We start from the raw sequence: 25,935 nt of genomic DNA on the forward strand, positions 1-25,935 counted from the left end.
CTGCATAGACACTTAAGAGAGAATTAAAGACAAATAATGCAGCCTATACCTGCAAGGCTACACTGTCTAGTACTTCAACTAGAAATGCAAAGGATATTCCACCAATATCATATTCAACACAGTCTGCCAAATTTCACCCATAGAGAAACTTCCCCTTCACAAAATCCTTGGAATGATATAGAGGAAGGGATGGACAGACAAGCCCCCCATAGGCTGCCATTATGTGGCTAAAAAAGGGATACCGTGCCTTTAAGGAAACTTTCCAGAACTCTCCGTATCCCAGAATGCACAGTAAATCCCTCCACTTTCAGTTCTTTTTGGAGGTTTATAACGCTAGACCTGTAGCATTCAGTACTTCATCATTTTCTCCACCGGGGAGGAGGGCGGGCGCTTATGACTATAACAGAGATACCCCTACTACAGAACTGGAGTTACAGGTAAGAAACAACTCCTTCTGTAGTAGGGGATCTCTGTGTATAGTCATAATCTAGTGAATAGAATGGCAAGCCCATCCCCACAACCAAACCGGCGGTGGAGGAAAAAGACAACACCACTACTGTGCAAACAGATTTCGTAACGAAGCCTGCCCAACCTGAGCATCTGCTCTGGCATCAGAGTCCAGACAGTAGTGCATCGCAAAGGTATGGACAGACTTCCACGTGGCAGCCCTGCAGATGTCTGCAATGGGACCATTACGGAGCAAAGCTGTTGTAGCCGCTTTGCCCCTGGTGGAATGAGCCTTAGGCTTACCCCCTAAGGTCTTATTAGCCTTTTGATAACATAGCTGAATACAGGACAAAATCCACCTAGAGATGGACTGTTTAGAGGTAGCAAGACCAGTCCTGACCGACCCATAGTTGATAAACAATTGGTCTGACCTACAAATATCCTTGGTTTTATCCAGATAGAATTTCAACACCCTTCTGACATCCAGGGAATGAAGAGACCTTTCCGCTGGAGTGGAAGGATTCTGAAAAAACATAGGTAAAGTTATAGTCTTGTTAACATGAAAATCAGAAATCACCTTAGGAAGGAACTTAGGGTGAGTATGCATCACAACCTTAGCAGCATGAAATACAGTATAAGGTTCCTGGCAACACAATGCCTGAATTTCACTCACCCTGTGGGCCGATGTAATGGCCAGGAGGAATGCCGCCTTCCAGGACCGGTGCTGCAGCGAGGCCTTATGAAAGGGTTCAAAAGGGTCCTTCATCAGCCTGGACAGCACCACATTGAACTCCCACGAAGGCGAAGGAAGCCGAACAGGAGGAAACGCTTTCTTCAAGCCTTCCAAAAAATCCTTTATCACAGGAATCTGGAAGAAGGATGTCTGTGAAGGGCATTTCCTGTAGGCAGTTAGCGCACCGAGATGAACCTTAATAGAATGGAAATTAAGACCAGAGTGCGCCAAATGCAAAAGGTATGGAAGGATGACATCTTCCAGGCATGTCGTCGGATCATAGCTCTTGGACGTGCACCAGATGCAGAACCTCTTCCACTTGTAAGCATAGGAAGTCCTGGTGGAAGGACGCTTAGCCTCCTTCAGTATGTCCATACAATCTTCAGGAAGATTCAAATGGCCATATTGCACTATCTCAGGATCCATGCCGCCAAACTCAAAGATGAGAAGTTGGGGTGCACCATCTGTCCCCCGAACTTCGTGAGAAGGTCCGGCCGGCACGGCAGCCGTATGTGAGGAAGGAGAGACGGGTGAAGCAGGTCGGCGAACCACCACTGTCTGGGCAATTCCGGAGCAATGAGGATCATCCGCGCCCTGGACTGGGACAGCTTGATGAGCACCACCGGAATCAGGGGAATGGGCGGAAAAGCGTACAAGCTGTTCGACCAGTTGATCCATAACACATTCCCCAGAGTCCCCTGCTGGTAATACCTGGATGCGAAGTCTCGGCATTTGCTGTTGTCAGCGGTGGCGAACAGATCCATGGCTGGAGTGCCCCTCCTGGCGAAGACATCTTTGAGCACTTCGTCGTTTATGACCCACTCGTGGTTTTCCTGGATCAGTCTGCTGAGTGCGTCCGCCTGAGCATTCTGCACATCTGGCAGATGGGTAGCTGTTATCGTCAGTCCTCTGGCTAGCAGCCAGTGCCAGATCGCCTGCACTTTCTGTGACAGTGTACGCAATCTCGAGCAACCCCTGCTTGTTGAGGTAATACATCGTGGTCGTATTATCCGTCTGTACAAGCAGATAGTTGGTCTGGAAGGACGGATGAAAGGCCTTCAGCGGCAAGTGAACAGCTCTGAGTTCCAGGAAATTGATGTGGTACGTGGACTCCATCGGGAACCACGTTCCTTGGATCTGTAACTGTCCGGAATGCGCTCCCCAGCCGTGGAGAGAAGCATCCGTCACGACGTCTGAGTGGGAATGTCCTTGTGGAACGGAACCCCCTTGAGGAGGTTCTCTGCTGAACACCACCATCTCAGGGACTGCTGAGTGTGCAGAGACAGTCGTATCCTGTCATCCCAGGTCCCTCGCCTCTGGTCCCACTGATCCTCCAGACATTCCTGCAGTGGCCTCATGTGTGGGCGTGCATGTGGAGTGAGGAAGATACAAGAGGCCATCGACCCCAGTAGAGAAGACACCGTCCTCACTGTTGTAGATGGAACAGCCATGAGAGCCTGAGCCTTCCGAAGGAGCGATAAGCGTCTCTCCTCCGAAGCTTGCTGACAACGTATTGATGGAGGCTCCCAAGTACTGTAGGCACTGGACCGGAGTCGGGACAGACTTGGACATGTTTATGTGCAACCCCAGCTGGTTCAACAGAACGGCCGTCCTGTTGAAGTGCAATTGCACTTCCTGGAAGGTGGAGGCTTTGATCAACCAATCGTCCAGGTAAGGGTAAATAAACACCTTGTTCTTTCTCAGGTGTGCCGCCACCACTGCCATGCACTTTGAAAAAGTCCTGGGCGCAGATTTCAGTCCAAACGGGAGTACGGTGTACTGATAGTGATTGGTGCCGACTTAGAAGCGCAGGAACTTTCGGTGTTTCCATGCAATGGGCACATGGAAGTACGCATCCTGCAGATCTATCGCTCAAAGCCAGTCTCCCCTTTGCAGCTGACGGTAAATCTGGTGCAAAGACAGCATGCAAAACATCTACCTGCGAATCTATTTGTTTGCTTGCCGCAAATCTAGAATGGGCCTGAACTCGTTCTTGTCTTTCTTGCGTACCAGAAAGAAGCGTGAGTAAAGACCCTTTCCCCTTTGAGACAGAGGGACGTCTTCTATCGCCCTTTTTCTTAACAGGGTATCGGCCTCTGCCTGGAGCTCGCACAGTTGGAACTGCGAGCAAACCGGTGGAATCGCTGGAGGCGGGCTGAGAAAACGAAGACTGTATCCATTGCAAATATTCAGCACCCACTCTTTCTGAGTAATTTTTCTCCACTCTGCCAAGTAATTTTGTATGCTTCCCCCCACCGCAGCGGGTAACGGATGAGGGGGAAGTAGCACCTCGGGCTTCGACCTGGCCGGGCCCTTGTTCGCGGAGGAGGACTGCTGACCACCTCTGCCCTCTGGCACTTTTGGAATGGCCGCCGCTGATACTGCTGCTGCTGCTGTTGCTGCTGTCCAGCCTGTCGACCTTGCCCTCTGCCCTGTGCACCGTAACGCCTCTGGAATGAGCGGAAGGTCTTCCACTGTTCCTTCGGCTTCTCCAACCCGACAGCCGTCAGGGTTTCAGCCTCCGCCTTCATGCGGGCCATCTCCTCATCCGCATGTTTGCCGAACAGGGTCGCTCCTGAAAACGGTAGGTTGATGACCCTCTGCTGCGCCTCTGGCTTCAGTGACGTCAGGCGCAGCCAGCCGGTCTTGACGGGGGTGACTTCGAGGCCGACCTCCTTGTGGACGAGCGACGGCGCCGCTGCAACCGTGGGCTCGTGGAAGCCGAGGAAAGGCTGACTACAGAGCACTGGGACTCCGTCCTGGCTTTAGAACGCCCCCTCAACGTCAATTTTCTCCTTCTCGATGCTGACCTCCTCTTCGACGTCAAGCGTCTTGGAGTCGATCGTCTTCTCGGCGTCGATGATCTTCTTCTCGGCGTCGATGATCTTCTTCTCGACGTCGATGATCTTCTTCTCGACGACGAACGTCGAGTAGACGCCGAACGGCGGTGTCGCCTCGATGGCGAGCGCCGGTGCCTTCCACACCCTCCACGATGTCGATGGCATCTCGCCGATGAAGCAGTCCTCGACGTCGACCTCGTCCGAGGTCTCAACGTCAATCCCCTCGACGTCGAACGGCGACGTCGCTTCGACCCAGAGCCCTGGGGAGACGGGGAGCACACTGTGGTCATCCCTCTCAACGCCGACGTCGAGGCTATCGATGTCGACGGAGACCTGAGCGTTTTCTGGCCTTCTCTTTCCTGGGGAGCCCCCCAGAGGCAGAGGAAGAGGCATCTCCATGCCCAGACCCACCTTGACCTTGCTGTCTTCTTTGCTCCAGTCCTTGGAGCCGAGTCTTCTCCCTGTCCTTCAGGGTCCTGTTGGAGAACTGCTGGCAGATCTCACAGACCACAGGGACATGAGAAGAAGGGAGACAGAGGATACACACCCTGTGTGGATCAGATTTGGCCTTCTTCCTGGCACACTCAGGGCATTTGCCAAATAAGGAAGGCATATCTGACAAAAGAGTGGCCAAACTCACCAGAAAACTCCAGCAAAAAGGAAGAAGGAACAAAAACACGTCAAGTGAAACACTCTAAACACTTGAAAAAGGAAGCGCCCAGCGCATCGGTGTCAAAACATGGCGGTGCTATCGCACTGCGATGTTGACATCGCATCGTCGTTCACATCGCATGCTTTTAGTACGCATGCTACGACAGCGCAATGTCATTAACATCGCATGCAATTACAACGCATGCGATGTTAATGGCATTGCAACGCGTGCGATGATGCAAAACGGGATTATGCCAAACGGGATATAAAAATAAAACGGTATTATAAAAATGCAGCGGATTTAAAAGCGGTTTTATCTTTGAAAAATCAAGGGGTTTTGAACAATGCTGCGGATTATGCTAAATGGCGTTACAACGCATATTACAAAACGGGATTTTAAAAGGGGTTTTGTATGGATGCATGGATGGATGGGTGTATGGGTGAATGGGTGCATGGATGGATGCATGATGGGTGGATGGGTGTATGGTGGCTGGCTGGCTGGGTGGGTGGGTGCTGGGGGATGGATGGATGGATGGATGGGTGTATGGGTGAATAGGTGCATGGATGGATGCATGAATGATTAATGGATGGATGCATGATGGGTGGATGGGTGTATGGTGGCTGGATGGCTGGATGGGTGGGTGCTGGGGGATGTATGGATGTATGGATGGATGGGTGGATGGATGCATGAATGATCAATGGATGGATGCATGAATGATTAATGGATGGATGCATGATGGGTGGATGGGTGTATGGTGGCTGGCTGGATGGGTGGGTGGGTGCTGGGGGATGGATGGATGGATGGATGGATGGGTGTATGGGTGAATGGATGCATGGGTGCATGGATGGATGCATGAATGATTAATGGATGGATGCATGATGGGTGTATGGTGGCTGGATGGCTGGATGGGTGGGTGGGTGCTGGGGATTGGATGGATGGATGGATCGATCGATGGATGGGTGTATGGGTGAATGGGTGCATGGACGGATGCATGATGGGTGGATGGGTGTATGGTGGCTGGATGGCTGGATGGGTGGGTGCTGGGGGATGTATGTATGTATGGATGGATGGATGGATGGATGGATGGATGGGTGGATGGGTGAATGGATGCATGGGTGCATGGATGCATGGATGGATGCATGAATGATTAATGGATGGATGCATGATGAGTGGATGGTGGCTGGATGGGTGGGTGCTGGGGGATGGATGAATGGATGGGTGGATGGATGACTGCATGAATGATTGATGGATGGATGCATGATGGGTGGATGGGTGTATGGTGGCTGGATGGATGGATGGGTGGGTGGGTGCTGGGGGATGGATGGATGGTGGTGGCAATCTCGCTCAAATAACCCTGTGATGCCAGGTAACAAGAGTATAATGCTCAACAAGATCTCAGGAATTCCTAGGGAGCTTGGGAATGGCGGCTGTGCCCAGGAAGTACCATTACTAAAGAATCGATGGAAACAATAGCCATGTCTTAAAAGAGAAGACAGAAGGGCACGAAAAACGAGGGAAACATAAGGCAGAAGGGCACGCAAAAACGAGGGCAACATAGGGCAGAAGGCCACAAAAAACGAGGGAAACATAGGACAGAAGGGCACGAAAAACGAGGGAAACATAAGGCAGAAGGGCACGCAAAAACGAGGGCAACATAGGGCAGAAGGCCACAAAAAACGAGGGAAACATAGGACAGAAGGGCACGAAAAACGAGGGAAACATAAGGCAGAAGGGCACGCAAAAACGAGGGCAACCTAGGGCAGAAGGCCACAAAAAACGAGGGAAACATAGGACAGAAGGGCACGAAAAACGAGGGAAACATAAGGCAGAAGGACACGCAAAAACGAGGGCAACATAGGGCAGAAGGCCACAAAAAACGAGGGAAAGATAGGACAAAAGGGCACGAAAAACAAGGAACACATAAGGCAGAAGGGCACGCAAAAACGAGGGCAACATAGGGCAGAAGGCCACAAAAAACGAGGGAAACATAGGACAGAAGGGCACAAAAACGAGGGAAACATAAGGCAGACACTAAAACTAGGGAAACATAAGGCAGAAGGGCACGCAAAAACGAGGGAAACATAGGACAGAAGGGCACAAAAACGAGGGAAACATAAGGCAGACACTAAAATGAGGGAAACATAAGGCAGAAGGGCACGCAAAAACAAGGGCAACATAGGGCAGAAGGCCACAAAAAAAGGAGGGAAACATAGGACAGAAGGGCACAAAAACGAGGGAAACATAAGGCAGACACTTCCAGATTGCGATGGGGGATATGGCTGATGCTCATGGGGGGAGAATAGCTGGAGGGCAGGCCAGTGATTACCAGGTTTTGGTGGGACATCATGGACATCTCAAGATGCAATTTGATGTAATTTAAGCCATTCAGTGGAAAACAACCCTAATATTGATAGCTACCCTCTATAGATATATGTTGCAGAAAATAAATGGCATTCCCATCTATAGATCTATGATGCAGAAAATAAATGGCATTTCCCTTTGTATGAGTGTGTCTAAAAGATGGCAGAGATCAAATGGGGACCAATTTACAAAGACACCCGAGCGTTTAAGTTTGGTGTGCACGGACAAATAGCCTTTTAACTTTGTGAAGCGGTATTCATGTTTCTACGATCAAAAATATGTTCCCAGTGGGGCCCATTGTGTACACCGAAGAAGGCAGTTGGCCATGTGCAGTATACACCCTGTATCGTACACTTGTAGACATGTTAAACTTCATATGCTGCAGTACATATTGAAACCTGCAAAGGTCTCGAGTTTTAAATGTCGTACTGGAAACATTTATGGATTCATAAATATGCTTCTAGGGCGTTGTGAATGTATTTTAGGCCATGCATCACCGATAAGCTAATATCGCTTTTTCACGTATAGTACAATTTTTCACAGGAAAAGAAAATGAATTTCGATTCAGCCCAAGCATGCATATACATTAATATCAAAATGTTAATTGAGAGATGAAAAATGCTCCAAGGACGTGTGTGTCGGGTCACGTAAACAGGAACCAGAAAACACCCTCGGGAACTAAGATTATATAACCCTTCGCTTCTTAATTACAGCCAACCTCCGCCCATCGCATTGTCATGTCGAGCGATGTAAAGTCGCCGATGTGACAAGCGATCCTATTACAAGGCCGCATTTGCGTTGCAACTACGTGCGATGAGAAAATGGCCGGTGTAACTGCATTTACGATGTAATTACCGCGATGCGAATTCCCACGATGACGTTGCGGCCGTTGGATCGTCATACAACCACTTGAAAAGTGCAAAAAAATTAGACAAAACACCCAAAAAGGGAGAGCTCAATGCTCCAGGGTCCTGCTAGCAGAAGCCGGGAAAAAGAACTGAAAGTGGAGGGATTTGCTGTGCATTCTGGAATACCGAGAGTTCTGGAAAGTTTCCTTAAAGGCATGGTATCACTTTTTAAGCCACATAATGGCAGCCTATGGGGGGCTTGTCTGTCCATCATTCCAAGGATTTTGTGAAGGGGAAGTTTCTCTATGGGTGAAATTTGGCAGACTGTGTTGAATATGATATTGGTGGAATATCCTTTGCATTTCTAGTTGAAGTACTGGACAGTGTAGCCTTGCAGGTATAGGCTGCATTATTTGTCTTTAATTCTCTCTTAAGTGTCTATGCAGGACTGCACAGAAGACAGTTTAAGAGATTATTTTTGATTGCTCCGGGGTCCCCGCACATGAGCGGGACTATTCACTAGATTATGACTATACACAGAGATCCCCTACTACAGAATTGATGGTTATTGAGGTTATCAGTGCAGTGTCTGTTTTTGATCTTTTCCAATACCTTGTCACGGTATGGAAGCAGGGAGATCAAAATAGCAATGTAATCAAATAGTTTAAACCTTTTTTGCACTTCCATCATACTTCTTTATTGTTCAGTAGTGATTCTGATTCTTTAAAAATATCCATCTTGTTGTAACCCTTTCTGGTCTAGTGGCCACTGAGGGAACCTTGCCTCTTTACTCCCTTTTCTGCCTAGTCACATTTAAGTATTTCCCTAGCCTGATTTGTGTCCATATTTTTCATGTCCATGATTTTACATTTGTAAAGTTTAGTAGTTTAATAGTAACCCTTCGCTCCCTCAGCTCACTCTGCAAAGGCTTTACACATGTGGGCTACGTCTGGTAACACATTTTCAAATTCTGTTCATTCAATGTCTTGAAAGACTTTTACTGGTCGTAATGTGGGAAGTAATATGATTAGTATCAAAATTAAACTCAGTCCCTGAATTTCTGGATGCTGTACATTTATGGTCACATGGGAACCAACAGAAAATGAGAGAATAAGGGAAGCCTAGAAATAAAGGCAGTTTTTTTAGTACATGTAGCAATGATGAAAAAAATATAGATTAATACTAACATTCTAATGCTTGCCATAGAAACAGAGCATTTAATCAAGAGATAATCTCATTGTCAATGTTATTTATTTGATCTGAAGGTAAAAGTACTATAATTAGTACTAAGAAAATGAATTAGATTGATTTCCTGCAGTGCTCCACCCAACCTGCAAAATGTTTACACTTTGGTGATATACTTACTCAGTGCCCTGGAATGAACTGCATTTCTGATTCCTCTCATTTTCAATTTCTGTAACAAAACTGCTGCTGAAAGCTGCCGTACAAGGTATACAGACATGGAATAATTCTAAGGAAAGAAGAAAGATGGTAATGTTGCAAATATTCTTATAAAACTTTTAGCAATACTCTTTACCGCAAGAATACAAGGCCACTACTTATTCTGATGAAGTACAATATCCTCCCATGAAAGCACCACCACTTTCTTAAGTTGAGAGTTTAGCATACACATCTTTAAGCGTCCAATGCTACTTTATTCAATATTAACTCCCCATCCATTTCATGAGTTCAGCATCAATACAATATTAATTGATAGTGAATGCTACTTAATCCTGTAAGAGATACACATTATATCATACCTCACCATCGTTTTACTCTATGTTTAGCACTATTTTCTCTGCCTCTCACACTGTTGATGAAAGAGGATGTTGTCACCAGTATTAGCAGGTATGACTGCCAATCTGTACGAGAAAATTCCAAAGTCTAAATATCTGCAAGGATTACATTTGGTTTCGCAGAGACATCTCAATCCCTTCACTATTTAATTTAGAGTACAATCACAAGAGTGAAAATGTGAATTATTCGCAAAATGGCCTTGAATGAAGCAAAGAAACAGCCAGGCAAACAAATACCCTGTCATTGCTCTCCTGTTCCTCCCCCAAGTAATGAGATCATCATGTTTTTGTAATAGAAGCACTACCAGATTTCACTTATAATGATCTGTGCAATATATATAAATCCTACAGTACCATATACTGCAAGTTACTCAACAATCCGTCAGAATAAAAAAAGTGTAAAAAAGAAGTCAGAGGCACATTCAAAGGTATGCGCAAGATGCCAGAGAAACAGGAATGCAGGGGAAAAAAACTTTACAAAGAAAACTGGTGGAGAGCAGCCTCTTGGGCCTTGGCACACATCTCTGTCAAAGGAATTCCTTAGTCATTTCCTAGAAGATGTAGCTAGATATGAAAAGATGTAGGTATGGCATCTCCACAAGATGATGTGAAGATGTCCTGTGACTTCTTGATCATTGATACATGCTGAGGAAGGTAATGTTAATGACGGCTTCCATGATCTTATGTCATACATTTTATGAACTGCTTCTTTTTTTTTCTTTTTCTTAATGATCATGTGTTTTATTAGGTGGGGGTTTAAAGGCTTATTGGTAGTCATTAGCAATGTATTATTCCAAATGGTTTCCTTAGTGTTGAAAAGTTTTTCTATCGCAAGTGTGTGTCCATTTTATAGAGTAGTATGTAATTTCAGTCTTCCATTTAGCATTAGCTGAGTGACCTTCAATCCTACACAAGACGATTCTTTGCTAACGAGGGAGTAGGGGTTCCAGAGAAGGACATGGGACAGTTTTTGAGCGAGATGCAGGGCCCTCGCACAAGGAATTAAAACAAAATTGACAAAAGGTTCAAAAACTAAAATTTTTAATGCACAAATTAGGCCAGTAGTCTATTGCACTGAGGGGGTTACTTTATCTGCAGATGTGCACATTTCATTACAAGACCAGAAGCTACCATTATGCAATATACTTTTATTGCTGCCCCAACATGCAGCCCTTTAAAGAACATCAATACATCATAAACATTTAGAATGTTCTGAAAGAAGTATACGTATCAAGTGCACAGGCCTATCTTCCTCTTTTATTAGCTGCTCCTTAACAAGATAAGTATAACTTTACCTGTTGTATATATATATTAAGCAATTGTCTTTTACCTAAAGTTTCTAGTTGACGCTTTTACCAATTTTATTACCAGGATGGACTATCAGCATATCTTTTCTTTTTTTCTTTAGAATTAACAATTTTAATTTACATCAGGTTAATTGTTATAATTCACACAATATCAGTTTACAAGCATAATTTATTTGTGCCCGCCTTCCAATTTACGGTCTGTCTAGGCGTCCTTTGGCGTACTCTAACGCGTTTAAAAAACAATTATAATGATGTTAAATACTGCGGAGTGCTTTAATATTGCCTGTAAGTTTTTTTGTTGCAAATCAGAGATCTTTAGCAAGTTCTAATGTCTAGTTTGAAAGTCACGAGCACCGGTGTCGCTAATGATTGCTGCACCCATTGATTTCCAGTTTTTGAGGCCTTACCTGGTCTCCATTTTATTTATTTATTTATAAAGTTTTATATAGCACAAACAAGATCCCGAAGGATATCAGAGCGCTTTACATTATGATGGGAGGAAGAACATAAATGCAATGCAGAGGCTGCCGGTTTCTTGCTGATGCAATGCAAATTTCGAATGGGAGAGAGACGGCAAAAATCTTTCAATGACTCATTTGTGTTCTGACAGTACACGCCCACACAGTGCAGAGCAGGCGGCAGAGCCGTCACCGCCGCGCTGCACTGCTCCGGTCTCCAGCCTCAGTCACGCAAGCCGCCATCAGCCGCCGTTTGCCGTTTGCATTTAGCCGAGCCGAGCTGAGGAGAGGTGAACCCAGAGGCAAAAAAAAAAAAGGGAATAGCGGTAAACTGCCGCGGAGACCCGCGGCCGCAGGGGGAAACGCGGGAGACTCGCCGCGAGCCGCTGACCTGAGCCACGCCCGCCCAAGACCCAAGATCCGGACCTGGAGCAGCTGCAGGACTGCAGGAGACAGCGGGAGAGAGTTGCTTAGCTCAGAGAACAGTGAGTAGAACGCTGTCAGCCTCCTAGAGTGTTTCAGTGGTCCAGGAGCAGAGAGCAGCGGAGTGCAGCAGTGAGAGTGAGCAGAGAGCAGTGGCAGAGGCAGAACAAGCGAGAAGGACACTAAGGACGCTAAGCAGGACGTCGTCGCCACTGTGGAAAGGCGATCATCTCTCGGTGGGCTTGGCGGATGGTCGCCGCAGATTACAGAGCACGGACTGCGACATTTTACAGCGAGCACCGGTGATAGGGGTATGAGACTATTTTCACTATACTCACCCCATATCCACCCCACATTGTTCAGAATAGTCCCTCGCTGGCGCCTGAAGGCTGTCGGCCGATTTAGGGAAAAAACAATTGTTTGATGCTAGTGCTAGTGCCAGTGCCATGCCAGCGCTAGTGGCCAGTAGAGCAGCTAGTAGAGTAGAGTGCAGCAGCAACAGTGAAAGAGTGACACAGCAGTAGCGTGTAGCCGTGCAGCCGCAATCCAACAGACTCTGCAGATTAGGCTACGGACTACAGTTTCAGCTACAGTTCAGCAACAGCTGTCGGGTCTATAACAGGCCCTACGGTAACTAAGGAACCGCCCACCTGAACAGCTATTTAACAGCAGTGACAGGTATCAGCAGACCAACAGCTTGTTAAAATAACTCACGCAAGACCGAGCTCCATCGGGCTCCATTTGGGCTCCATCATATCCTGACTTCCCAAGTGCTTTTTCAACGCCAGTAATCACCCCACCCATACGTTACACACCGTAATCACACCCCGCTATCCTCCCTGACGGCAGCTGTTCCTACTCATAGGGGGCAGACAGGCTTGGGAGGGGGAGTGGAGGTGGAGTAGGAAGTGGTGCAGAGGTGGCATAGGTGGCCGGACGGACCTAATTAAAATCGGAAAGAATGAGATCTGGGAAAGTGCGGCTGAATATAAGTGTAAGGTCAAAAAAGAACGAGGAAGATACGTACCAGGGCACACAAAAGGCAAGTAGAAAAAGGAAGAGGATAGCACAACAAAGAGAGAGACTAGTGTCGGCACCTGAGCTAGCAGTTCCAAGCCCAAAACAGAGTAACATTGGGATCAAAAAATTCTTTTACCTAAAAGACCCCATGGCGACCATCTATGGACAAACGCAGGAACAAGACCTCCAACCTAGCCCAATTATACCGGCACCAAGCGTAAAAAAGAACGTGCAGGAGCAATCTACCACCAAGAAGGCGGAAAAAAAAGAATCTCAAGGTACTCGTAGTATGAATAGTCCAACAAACAATCCAATAGACCAGCTACAAACCTCTCAGTCCCCTGCCAAGCAAAACAGCAACCTTGGCCCTTGCAAGTCCCTTGTAGTAACAGCCCAAATAAACAGGAATAACTCCCAAATTCACGAAAGAGTCGAGGAAATAAAGATCAAGGACAAGGGAAAGGTGAAAGAAACAATAACGGGGAATAAATTGGGGGCTAAGCATAATGCCTCACAGGACAACTCATGGCTAACCTCCCTCTCCCTACCTGATGGCATAAGCTTGGACAGACACACAGGAAGAGAAAATAACAACCAATCCCAGTTAGAAGCATACTCAAAGATTAGCCAAGGTCTACAAACCAGTCATAGACGACAAGGAGACCAGGAAAACAGTCCTAGTAGTAACGGAAAGCTGGAATCCACCCCATTGCATCCAAACGTCAACCCCCTCGAATGGGATAAAGGCCAAAATAAAACTAGAGGATGGTCTAATAACAAACTAAACCTAGAATCTCCAATTACGATATCGTTCGTTCGTTAATCTTTATTTCGGCAATTTTGCCATAAAAGATACAGCAAAAAATCAATACAGATGAAAAAAATCAGACATCACTGCTACATCAATAGCGGGGTAGCACAGAGGTACAGGCTAGTGGTTCTCAAAGACAAGGCCCCAATACACAACAATCTATACAGTTAAAAACAGTCGGATGATTCAGAAGTAGTTAGTAAAAAAAAAAAAAAAAAAATGGAAGCGATTTAACACTAACAGCTAAAAATCTTGCGTAAAATGACATAATACATAAAAATTTGTTACACTAACTGGTGCATGGTCTAGATCAAGATTGGAGTGCCCTAGAAATTAAAAACATTCTCTTATGCCATGCTGCTTCGAGAAATTTGGCCACTGCAAAGACAGTTGCACTTGAGAGGTCAGTCTTAAGTATTCTGAAGGCCTCGGAACAGTTAGCAAACCCTAGATTTTTACAAAGTGGAATTATCCAAAACCTTCTACGAGTAAGTCGGATGAAGAGTCGGAGGTACTGGAAATACCGTCCAGAGAAGACGACAAGGCCCCATAGAGTAAAACATTGCTAAACACCTTAGACCAGGCAATTAAAGCATTGAATTTCCAGTCAGATAAAATGGATGTCCAAATCGACCTAATAAACCCTATTGCGGGTCATATTTCAGGTATAAACACCAGGCTGGACAATATGGCAAACCTGCTTCAAGGGAGGGCTGAAAAGGGACTCCATACAGAGACCATCAAGCCAAGCTGTGTATGCGGCAAATTAGTGGACAACATGTCAAATTTACCGGTCATACTAAATGACATCCTAAGGGCGGTTCAATCATCAGTGGATACAAAACAAAACATCAAATCCACGAGCCATACTAAGGAAACAAATTCGGAAGTAGAAACTAGGAGCTAACACATAGAACTTGATCCTAACCAAATCGGTTACGTAGAGGAACAGATTAGTAAGACAAGTGAAGAAAAGTCCGACAATGGAGCAGGCCAAATAGAGGAGGCGCAAAGTGCAACAATCCAAAATAAATGCAAGCTAACAAAAAGACAAAGAAAGCGCGCTAGGAAAGGAAGGATACAACTTAAATTTCAACCTACAGCAGACACTCATATGTACCCCATCTTCCACCATACCTCCTCTAAGAAAGAGAAACCAGTTTCTGAAGTAACCATCTCTAAGCATATAGTCAAGTCCCCAGATCAACCAGCCCAGTCAAGTGCAGTGAATGGGAATAGCCAGATTATAGAATCACCAACAGGCCCTACCCATACAAAATCAAAACAAACACAATGGAGTAAACATTCGAATACTCAGAAAAAAACAACAGGAGCGCAGGATAAAGACAATTCTCAAGACGAGGTTGACGAAAGGGTTTTAGTTCCAGAGCCCTGCGTAAATCGGAAAGTAACGATTCACCAGACAGATGAAATGCAAATACCTGAGGTCAAATCATTAAATCAAGAAATGAGACATCAAAATGCCGTTATTAACGCGGACAACATACAAAATGTAATAGACAAAACCAACCAAAGGCAATCCATAAAAAGTGTAGAGGAAAAAGAAAACTTAAGAACACCAATAAAAATTCATTCAAATGAAGATGGACGAACCTGCAGTATTCATCAAACAAACAAACAAACAGTGTGCACTCAGATACTCCAAAATAGAAATATCGACAAAATCACGGATAAAATAAATAACAAGGATTATAAACTGAATACGGACAGGATTAACGAACCCATTACCCACCTTAGAAGAACAGCCGATTTCAATGAAAAAATAACAATAAATACTCTGAGCCAAGGGAGAAGAATAATCGTAAACGGTGAAATAACACAAGATTCAAAATTGGAAGAAGCAAAATGGAATTCACAAATAACAGATACAAACGACAAACTGGTATTTACACCCGATTACCAGACAATAGGGGTTCAAGACTTCTTGAACAGAGGTAATATAATGCGGCTGCTGGGAGAAATACCAGAACTGGACGACATTACATCCCAAAACCTTCTGTCTGTAGAATTTAAACACACAAAAAACAAAACAGAAGTAGAAGAGTCTTTAACCACCTGGTCGTCTAAGGACATAGTTGATAGAATACTTGCTACGAGCACGTCTTTTGAAGCTTGGGGCATAAGACTAAGGCGGGAAGAACAGAAAAAATACCCATTCCCACTTTTAAAAAGCATAACCACAAGCAAAAAGAAAATGGAAGAGGGAAATACCCAAAAATCATGTCTAAAGGGAGCATGCTCAGTAACCCCGCAAAAAATATCACAAAACACAAGAAGACAAGAAAAGGCAGTGGTGCAAGGAGGAGCTCAGGAACAAACTACTGACTGGTCCTGGGTGGCATCGGTTTTGAGTAATAAGTGTACCTAGCAAGCCTAAACATTTAAAAGAGAATAGAAAATTACATCTACAGATAACAGTTTGTAACCAAAATGATTTAATTGATACAAACCCACATATGATCAGCCTCTGCTCCTGGAATGTTCATGGTTTTAATAGTATGGGGCACGACCAAGAAACCGTAAACTTCTTGGAACAGCACGACCTAATATTACTACAAGAAACCTGGAACCTACGTCAAACTTCCATACCGGGCTATATTGAGTTTCACGTCCTCGCTGAAAAATTATCAAAATTTGGTCACCCGAGAGGAGGCTTATCAATATTCATCGCCCAACAATGCAGATGGCAAGCAGAAGAAGTCGACACTGGGGCAAACTGGATACAAGCAATAAAACTTACCGAGAAGCTGGATCAGGGTCCATGTATTCATAACCTATTAGTGATTAATGTTTATGTACACCCTGAAAAGAAAGAGAAAAATGAAAAATTGATAACATTACTAACTTTGATCAGGGCATTGCAAAACACCCATGAGTCATATTCCATGATTATCTCTGGGGATTTTAATAGCAATATACCAAAAGATGACAAAATAATCCAAGCTCTCGGTAAACTGGGCCTTTTTATCCTAAACAAGAATGACAAGGGGGACAATGGCATACCTGTAACCTTTGTAAGCGGCAACCGGAAGTCAACAATAGACTTCACAATAATGAGCAAAAATTTGATATCGAAGGTGAGCTCATTTTCGGTGGGGCAACGCGTGGAAAGTGATCACCTTCCACTAATTACCAAAATAAAAATGCTGGTCAGTAAGACGGAAAAACAAAACACCATCAGTCAGTATACTGAAAAATTCAATCTGCGTAAACTGAAATGGGGAGGAAAGGATATAAAACCAACAATGGATAAATTCAAAAACGAACTGCTCAGACTAACACCGGAAGAAAAAGAAAACCCAATAAAAACATGGGAATACCTATGTGAAGTCGTAACAAGATGCTCCCCAATCAAAAATCATAATGCGAGAAGAATCAGTAATGGGAAAAAGCCTTGGTATAATATTACCTTGAGAGAGGAAAAAAGGAAAATCGCACGAGAAGTCCGGAAGCAGGTATTAATGATAAAAAGTGGAATAAAACCAGACAAGTTGAAATTGAAAGCCATGCGGAAAAGATACAAGACCATGCTGAGTAGCGTAAAAACATCACACCAAAATGAAATCTGGACTAAATTACTAATTGCCGGGAAACCCAAAAACGCCCGAACATTTTGGGGTATCATCAACAAATTGACAAAGGGTTACACCCTAAGACAGGAGGCAGGCATTGGAGAATGTAAGTGGATTCAACATGTCAAAAACATGTTTATTATTAGGGCAGATGGTCAAAACCGTCAATGTATATCAGATTGTAAAACTTGCACTAGAAACTCCGAATATGCGGGTACTATCTTAAGAACAGGAAACAGACCACCAGAAGAAACTGCGAAGATAACTGCGGGTTGTGAAAATTGGAAATCTGAAAACACTCTCACTAGTAAATCAGAAAAATTAGTAGACACAGTGCCCGACATCCTGGTAACAACAGACCAGCTAAAAACAATAATAAATCGCCTGAAAAAAGAGGGGGCAGCGGGTCCCAACGGGCTTCCAAACTCCATCTTCAAACATTCGCCTGAATTCTGGCCAGAATATTTAACACCACTTTTTAACACAATTTACAACCAGAAAAAACTGCCCAGATCCTGGAATGGGAGCATAATTCACCCCATTTTCAAACAAGGTGATCACAATGAGCCTGGGAACTACAGGCTGATTTCACTGACGGATGTGGAGGCAAAACTATATGGGTCATGCTTATTATCACACCTTCAAGACTGGATGGAATACACGAATATAATACCAATGTTCCAAACGGGTTTTCCGACTAAGTACCGGTACACTAACAAACCTGATAACCCTGTCTCTGTTGAAAGAACAAGCAGAAAAAAGGAAGACAAGACTGTATGCCTGTTTTATAGACCTGCGAGCAGCCTTCGACAGGGTGAACAGAACCCGACTATGGGGAAAACTAAGATCATGGGGCCTCCCGAAGAAATTACTGGAGGCAATTATAAGCTTGTATAGTAACACCTGGGCTCGAGTTAAATTGGGAGACGGTTGCAGCGTCACGGCCGAAATTACAACACAACAGGGCCTGAAACAAGGCTGTGTACTGGCACCAAGTTTATTCAACCTATATATGGCAGACATCGTCAGTCACATGGAGGTCGGGGAAGGTCATCCACCCTACCCAATCCCCTTCCTGCAGTATGCAGATGACATTGTCGTTCTGAGTCAAACGCCAATAGGCCTGCAAAGGATGATTAACAACTAGGTAACTTATTTGGAACACGAATGCATGGAATTAAATAAAGATAAAACCAAAGTGGTCCGCATCGTGGGTCCAAAACAGCCAACATTCAAATGGTACACAAATAGTACCCCAATAAAGGAGGAAACATCATATAAGTACCTAGGTCTGAAACTGGGGCGAGGCCAAACGAACAAAGAACACAAAACAGATCTAAAAGCAAAAGCACAGTTTTTGATCTACGCATACCGACAATTGCAAAAAAAACTAAGCTGCCCAAACTACAAACATCTGCTGGAAGTGATGAAAGCACAATCCCTACCCACCTTGTCATATGCATTGGTCACCTGGTGTGGCAAAGAAGCGGGGCTGTTAAACAGCTTACAAACAAAGATATACAAAGCAGCCCTAAACCTCCCAAAATCGGCAGCACCGCGCAGGTTCGTCTAGAATTTGGCCTGCTGAATCAGAAGTTTCGCAGTATGGGAACATTCGTGAAACTTTGTCATAAAATACGAACATCAGAAAAAGGCTCACTGGACAACCTGTGTTGGGAAGAAATCGCCATCCAGCAGAAACAACACGTGCCAAACAGTTGGGGAGATTTTTTGTCCCAATCCTTGATCTGTTTAGGAATTGAACAAACTTGGGATTCAATGCCAGATAGAAATACCTTTGACAAAATCGCAAACAACGCGGTCAAATGGGAATCCTATCTGGAAGATAAAACAAGTACCGCAAAACGACGACCCGGGTGGACCGTGATAAATTCATATTCCGGGATAAAGTCACAGACGTATCTGGAAAGTCACTTCAATAGGTTCCTAAAACAAAGATATATAAAACATCGATTAGGCCTACAGTTTTCAAAGGACTTGTTACCATCCTGGAAAAATTGTTACATTGACTCTCGTTGTCGTCTATGTGGATATCAAAATGAATCATTAACTCACTTATTATGTGCTTGCCCGGTGCTTAAAGATTTGAGGAGGCGGCTTTTAAAGGACATTTTTAACAAACTGAACATTCGGACATGTAGGCAAGCAGTAATTCGATGGCTAGATGGATCATCTCCTATGTTGGCTTGCAGGGGGGTTAAATATATGATGAAAGCACAATCCCTCCTACAGCAAGCCGAACAGGGAATTATAGCAACAAACTGAAATATATGTCATTTTATTCTTCATATGGCCAACAGACTCCAATATAAGTAATAGCTACACATGTGTTTTTAACTTTTTACAAAATGTATTTTGTAATAATTTTTAATAATTTTATACAATAAATTGACTCACTCATAAATGCAATATCAACATCCGGGAGGGAGAGAGAAAACAACAACAAAAAAGACCGGGATGGTTGCAGAATGCAGGACAATTGCGCCCAGGAGGGTAATACAATAAGCAGGTGTACACGGGTTTCTCATGGCCCCTACAAGGCCTTCTCCAGTCACCATGGCGTTGCGATGTCTCCAAGAAACCTTTCACCGTCTCCATGGCATTGCGGATGCATTTACGACGCCAACGCGCCACTACTCAAGCCAGCATTGTATCCCTTCGGTCCTCCCATCTTAGGCCACCAGGAAGAAAGCTAGTCCTTCTTTCCTGTTTGCCCTTTCCCCTGCGTGAACCTTCACAACTGTAACGGTTACACTGCTGCAGGTGTGGTCAGAAGACGGGGAAAAACACTCAATGGCCGAAGAGTTTGTACACAACTCTTTGACACCACCTAGTGGACTTTTTACCAAATTGAAGGAAAGCTCTTTTTAAGGAATATATATATATATCTTATTTATAGACTGAAATGTCCATAGTTACATAACTTGAAACCACCCAAAATAAATAACCAAATAAAGAGCGAAGTGGTTTATTACCTTATAATTTAATAGAACAAAGAGCTAACTGGTTGGTCCCTTTTAAGCATTTTCCCCCTTTTACAATGGAAATGAATGACCGTCAAGCAGAATCTGCGCTTTTGGGGGACAACATTAGGAAATTCCTTCAAGATGGACTGACATCCTCTGTTAAAGAGGTAGTGGACGCCGCAATTTCAAAGAGAAAGAGGTGATCGACCGCAGAAGAGAATTATTATTCTCTTTCTGATGAAAAGCTTGCCTCTACCTCTAAACAGGAAAAAGGTGGTAAAGTTTCCCAAAAAAGGAAAAACATGGAGAAGGCATACACGGAGAAGGGATTTCATCACTCCTATGGCACCGGCAGCCCCCGCGCTTCAATAGATAATGGTGCTTGTAGTAGCACAAGAGAGGATGCCCACCTACACAGTGCACAAAGAACAGTTCCCCTCAGTGTCATGACCAGAACGAGTGACCTTATTGGTACAATAAATACTTCAGATAACTTCAACTCTTCCGGAGACGATATTACCTACGACTTGGACATAGATGAGTTAATCTTTGGTCCACAAGACAAGTTAGAAATATTGGATGATATAGAGATGGTCTTAGACTAACCCTCAACCTCTCAAGAGCTCAAGGACCCCATTGGGGTGAAATGTTCAAACCCACCACAATTAAACACCCCCGCAGTTCTGAGTGGTGGTCCTTAGAACACGTCTACAAATATTTAAGCCATTGGGTTAGAAAACCCCTAGATAGAGATACATGCAATCTTCTTAGAAATTAATGCCCAAGACCCTACAGAGGGGACAACATATTTAACACTCCTAACTTAGATCCCAAAATAATTACCTTTCTATTAAGTTCTGGAAAGATCCTAGAAAAGGTACTCTTGAAAGGTTTGAAAGGTTTCTCTTGAGATTACCTTAAGCAATCTCAAGACAACCTTCACGATGTCCATGGCCCACTCACACGTATACTGGATAAGGCACCAGGGGGAAGAACGTCCCCATTATTATAGAACTCCTCAGGGGATGGGCACAAAGGGCATTAAGCATATTAGGTAATGCCAACGCCAACCTAATTGTGGAGAGGCGAAAAGCCGTGCTGATGAGAATGAATCGTAAGTTGGCCGATTTATCTTCCAAGTAAGACATAGGCGACACTAAAGGTCTCCTAAAACTACGTGTCCACTTTCACGGCAATCCAATATGCACAGTTTTTGGCTCACACTCTCTTTTTGGAAGCGCTGACAGAAGGGGACAGGCTGTCAGCCATGGAACCTTTAAGTCCCAATTCTACACTCAAGAACACCGAAACCCCTCGAACTACGGGAGAGGTTACAGACAGAATAAAAGGTTCTACCCTCAAAGGGGAAGAACCCCAAGAAACCGTGGAGGAAGATCCAGACCTTCAACTGAAGGATATCAAGGTGAGCAACATTTCTTCTTCAACCTTAATGTGTAGGGGGTAGATTAAGGCAGTTTACGCAAAATTGGAAAAACATAACTCAGGACCCTTGGTTTTTAGGTCTCGCCTGTCGATGCGCATGCGCATCGAGCAAGGCGAGAGTATTGCGAGTTATCCACTCTTTATCCACACTGCAAGGAATCGTGGCGATTCCTTGCAGTGCCCGTGACTTTTAAGCTCAATGCGCATGCGCATTGAGCTTAAAAGCGCGTGCACGTCCGTCTTTGTTTACCCGCTCCGCCCCCTCCCCTTCCCGCCGTCTCGCATTTCCCCTGTCGCACTTCTCCTCCCCCCTCCCCTCTCTTCCCTCCGTCTTGTTTATTGTACCCGCTCCGCCCCCTCCCCTTCCCGCCGTGTCGCATTTCTCCTCCCCCCTCCCCTCTCTTCCCTCCGTCTTGTTTTCATCTTTAGATCGGGGCTGGTAGGGCTATTAACAGTTTCCCTAGGTAATGGTACATTCAAGAATTTTATTTTCTAGTCCGAAATGTTCACAACTGATACTAACAATCTGCAGATCAGCAATGTACAATCCCAGTGTATAATTCCGTAACTCAGCACAAGCCAAGCAGCACGTAAAGAGGTTGAAACTTCACTGTTCAGCTGTCTCTTGTGAACGAGCCCGGTTAAAACATTACACTACGATTTCTACGATGTACATACTTCTGAGAATGAAAGTCATATTGCAGTTGTCAGAGAGCATTATTTCATCTATTATTGGCTACTGAAATTACTGTTTAAAAGTATCAGCTAGCCTTGCATTCTTAATGTGGAGTGGTGAAACGGCTCGCCTGAGACCTGTAAACTAACATGAATCTTCCCTCTTACATACCATGGCATACTTTAAACATTAAAAGAGTTTTAGACTGGACACGGCACACACAAACACAGAAGACCACACAGGGGCACCTACGAATTAGTCTTCATTCTATACATGATTTAAATAAGGTTAGAAAACGGACAACTGCTTTTCTACTAAGCCAACTCAAAATAGGTATTAGCTGGTTGAGAACATTGGAATAGTAAATGGAAAATTAACATCCGTAAACAGGAACCAGACTCAAAATGTTGCTGTCTCGCTGTGGTGCTCTCTCTGCCCTGCAAATCTCTGGCCGTTTTCCCGCTCTATCAACTCCCAGTGGTATTTATGCTATAGCCCCCTCCTGTGGTATTTCTGCCCCCCATAGCTTTGCGGTCCCTCACTCACCCTCAACCCCTCACCCTCACTCACCCTCACCCTCACTCACCCTCAACCCCTCACTCACCCTCAACCCCTCACTCACCCTCAACCCCTCACTCACCCTCACCCTCACTCACCCTCACCCTCACTCACCCTCAACCCCTCACCCTCACTCACCCTCACTCACCCTCACCCTCACTCACCCTCACTCACCCTCAACCCATCACCCTCACTCACCCTCACTCACCCTCACCCTCACTCACCCTCACCCTCACTCACCCTCAACCCCTCACCCTCACTCACCCTCAACCCCTCACTCACCCTCAACCCCTCACCCTCACTCACCCTCACCCTCACTCACCCTCAACCCCTCACTCACCCTCACTCACCCTCAACCCCTCACCCTCAACATCAACCCCTCACCCTCACTCACCCTCACTCACACTCACCCTCACTCACCCTCACCCTCACCCTTACTCACCCTCACCCTCACTCTCACTCTCACTCTCACTCTCACTCACCCTCACCCTCACCCACCCTCACTCACCCTCACTCACCCTCACTCACCCTCAACCCCTCACCCTCACACAGTGGAATAGGTCTCGGAGCATTTGAGTTAGAGCTTTTAGAAATGTTTATGGTTTTTTTTTTTTAATTCTTTAGCATTGGCTACAGGAAACAAAAATGCTAAAGATTTACAAAAAAAACCATAAACAATTCTAAAAGCACTAACTCTAATGCTGCGAGACCTATTGCATTTCCAATGCTTGTTGGAAAAAGTTACAGGATTCAAAATTGAATTTTGGGAGACGCCATTCCAATTAAGAGAACCCAAGAAATTAATCCTAGAGTCAAAAAAGATGACCTGTATAAATGTGGAAGTGAGACAGATGCTAGACAAAGGAGCTTTGAGAGTAGTGAAAAGCCAGGAAAAGACACAAGGCTTTGTAAGTACACTTTAGTAAAAAAGAACGACAAAGGCTGGCGTCCAGTCATAAACCTGAGAGAGCTAAACAAATCTTAAGTCTACAGACATTCCAAAATGGAGGGTATACACCTCTTGAGAGATATACTTCATGCTCAAGGACACCTACTTTACGATTCCCATGGACGAGGACAGCCAAAATTATTTCCGCTTCACATGGAGGGGAGTGTTTTATGAATTTCTTTCCCTTCCTTCGGCCTGTCCTCGGCCCGTGGTGTTTCACAAAAGTACTCTATCCAGTAGTAACTTACCTCAGGGAGAGAGCAGTGCGTTAATCATATACCTAGACGGCATCCTCATCATGTCCAAAGACAGACTAGAAGCTCAGAAACACTTACTAATTGCAATGGAAATCTTAGAAAACTGGGTTTCATTATAAATACTGAGAAGTCAGTCTTGACACCCACTCAAAGAATAGACTTCCCAGGCTTTCAAGGGGACTCCAATCTATCCCTACTAATTTTACCTCACAACAAGGTGGTAAAGATAAAAAAAGACATGAGGATAGTCTTATCCAAGGACTCAATCCTACTCAGGGATCTTGCAAGTGTTCTAGAACTCCTTTCTTCCTTCATTCAGGCCATCTCCCCGGGTCCATTACACTACAGAGGTAAACAGAGGCTAAACGCTTTAGGTCTAAGGAAAGGACTATGGTACAGAGACTCAATAAATCTATCACCGGACACACAGGAAGACTTAACTTGGTGGCTAAAAAACCTCGAGGCATGGTATGGCAGGGTCATTTTCGGGAATGTCCCAGACTTCGTAGTAGAGTCAAATGCGAGGAACAGAGGATGGGGAGCCCGGATAGAGAAAACAGAGACTGGGGGAAGATGGACACTAGAGGAACAGTCACTTCATATAAATTGCCTGGAGATGTTGGAGGCCCTGAATGCCGTTATGAGCTTCAAGAAAGTTCTAAAGAATTCAAACACATTAATTCACTTTGACTTTGACAGCTTCTCTGCAGTATCATATGTAAACATTGGGGGGTTGCAAAATCCAAGATGCTCTCAGATTTAGCTAAACAAAACTGGTATGTTTGTTGGGAACACAAAACAGATCCAAGAGCAGAATTCATCCCAGGGGTTCAAAATGTAAGGCACTTGAATTATATAACAGATTCTACTCCAGTCAAGGTGTACACTTTGACATTTGGAAGAGAACAAAAACCATGTCTGATCCTGTATTCTACCCTTTTTCCCATGACTGCGAAAAATTATGTGGTGAGATGTATGAAAGTGTACGAAAGTAAAATATCTGAATTTAAAGCAAATGATTTTGACAAACTTCTCCTATCCTATGTCAAAACCCATAGACCAATTTCAACAGCAATACTGGCAAGATGGATACTTGCGATTATGAATAATGCAGGCATAGGTCTCTTAAGATTTGGAGTCCATTCTTCTAGAGGAGCCATGTCTAATACAGTCTTTTAGGCAGGAGATTCCCTAGCAGAAATTCTTAGAACAGCTGACTGGTCAAATGCAAACACAATTGCGAAATTTTACCTAAGACCAATAGAGCATGTCAGAACTATAGCTTTGATGGCTTAAAACATGCATAATGGTAGCCTCTGGACTTCTAATGAAATGACGATTCTCCAATTGTTATGCAAAGAGAATCTTGATTTCATTAAAGACAACTGAGGCTAACATTCCCCCCCCCACTCACCCTTGAGGGGAGAATATACTACAATGAGAACGTAAAATTTCTTGGATTCGTATTTCTGAATTAATCTGTCTAAATGCCCTTTTTTAGGTCTCGTGGCGATTACAGCACAAAGCGCTGTCTCGCCAGAGACCTATAGTCACCAGCTCTGCTTCCCAGGAGACAGGAGATGGGCACTCGCAGCCTCAGGAATCGGATCAGGTAACGCGCTCGCTGTGCCCATCTCCTGTCTCCCTTGCAAACCACGGCCCGTCAACGCGCATGCACCGAAGTCACAGCACACCAGCACCGGCCCCACCAAGTAACTCTCCCCTGTCAATTACTCGTGCCCACATACAAAATCCCTCCGTGATGGCTGACCCCCT

The 25,935-nt window shown here is 44.7% G+C and overlaps 1 protein-coding gene across 4 annotated transcripts in view; it reads right to left on the reverse strand.

Moving 5' to 3' along the window:
• PIAS2 (protein inhibitor of activated STAT 2) overlaps nucleotides 1-25,935 on the reverse strand; it is a 490,095-nt gene that overhangs the window by 285,045 nt on the left and 179,115 nt on the right. For all 4 annotated transcript variants that reach the window (XM_078674770.1, XM_078674772.1, XM_078674769.1 and 1 more), the window contains one exon: nucleotides 9,247-9,352. In XM_078674770.1, coding sequence (XP_078530896.1) covers nucleotides 9,247-9,352 — 106 coding nt within the window. The remainder of the gene's footprint in view (nucleotides 1-9,246; nucleotides 9,353-25,935) is intronic.

The sequence above is a fragment of the Lissotriton helveticus genome, chromosome 2_1 (genome assembly GCF_964261635.1).
Source record: "Lissotriton helveticus chromosome 2_1, aLisHel1.1, whole genome shotgun sequence".
In the NCBI taxonomy this organism is placed as follows: domain Eukaryota; kingdom Metazoa; phylum Chordata; class Amphibia; order Caudata; family Salamandridae; genus Lissotriton; species Lissotriton helveticus.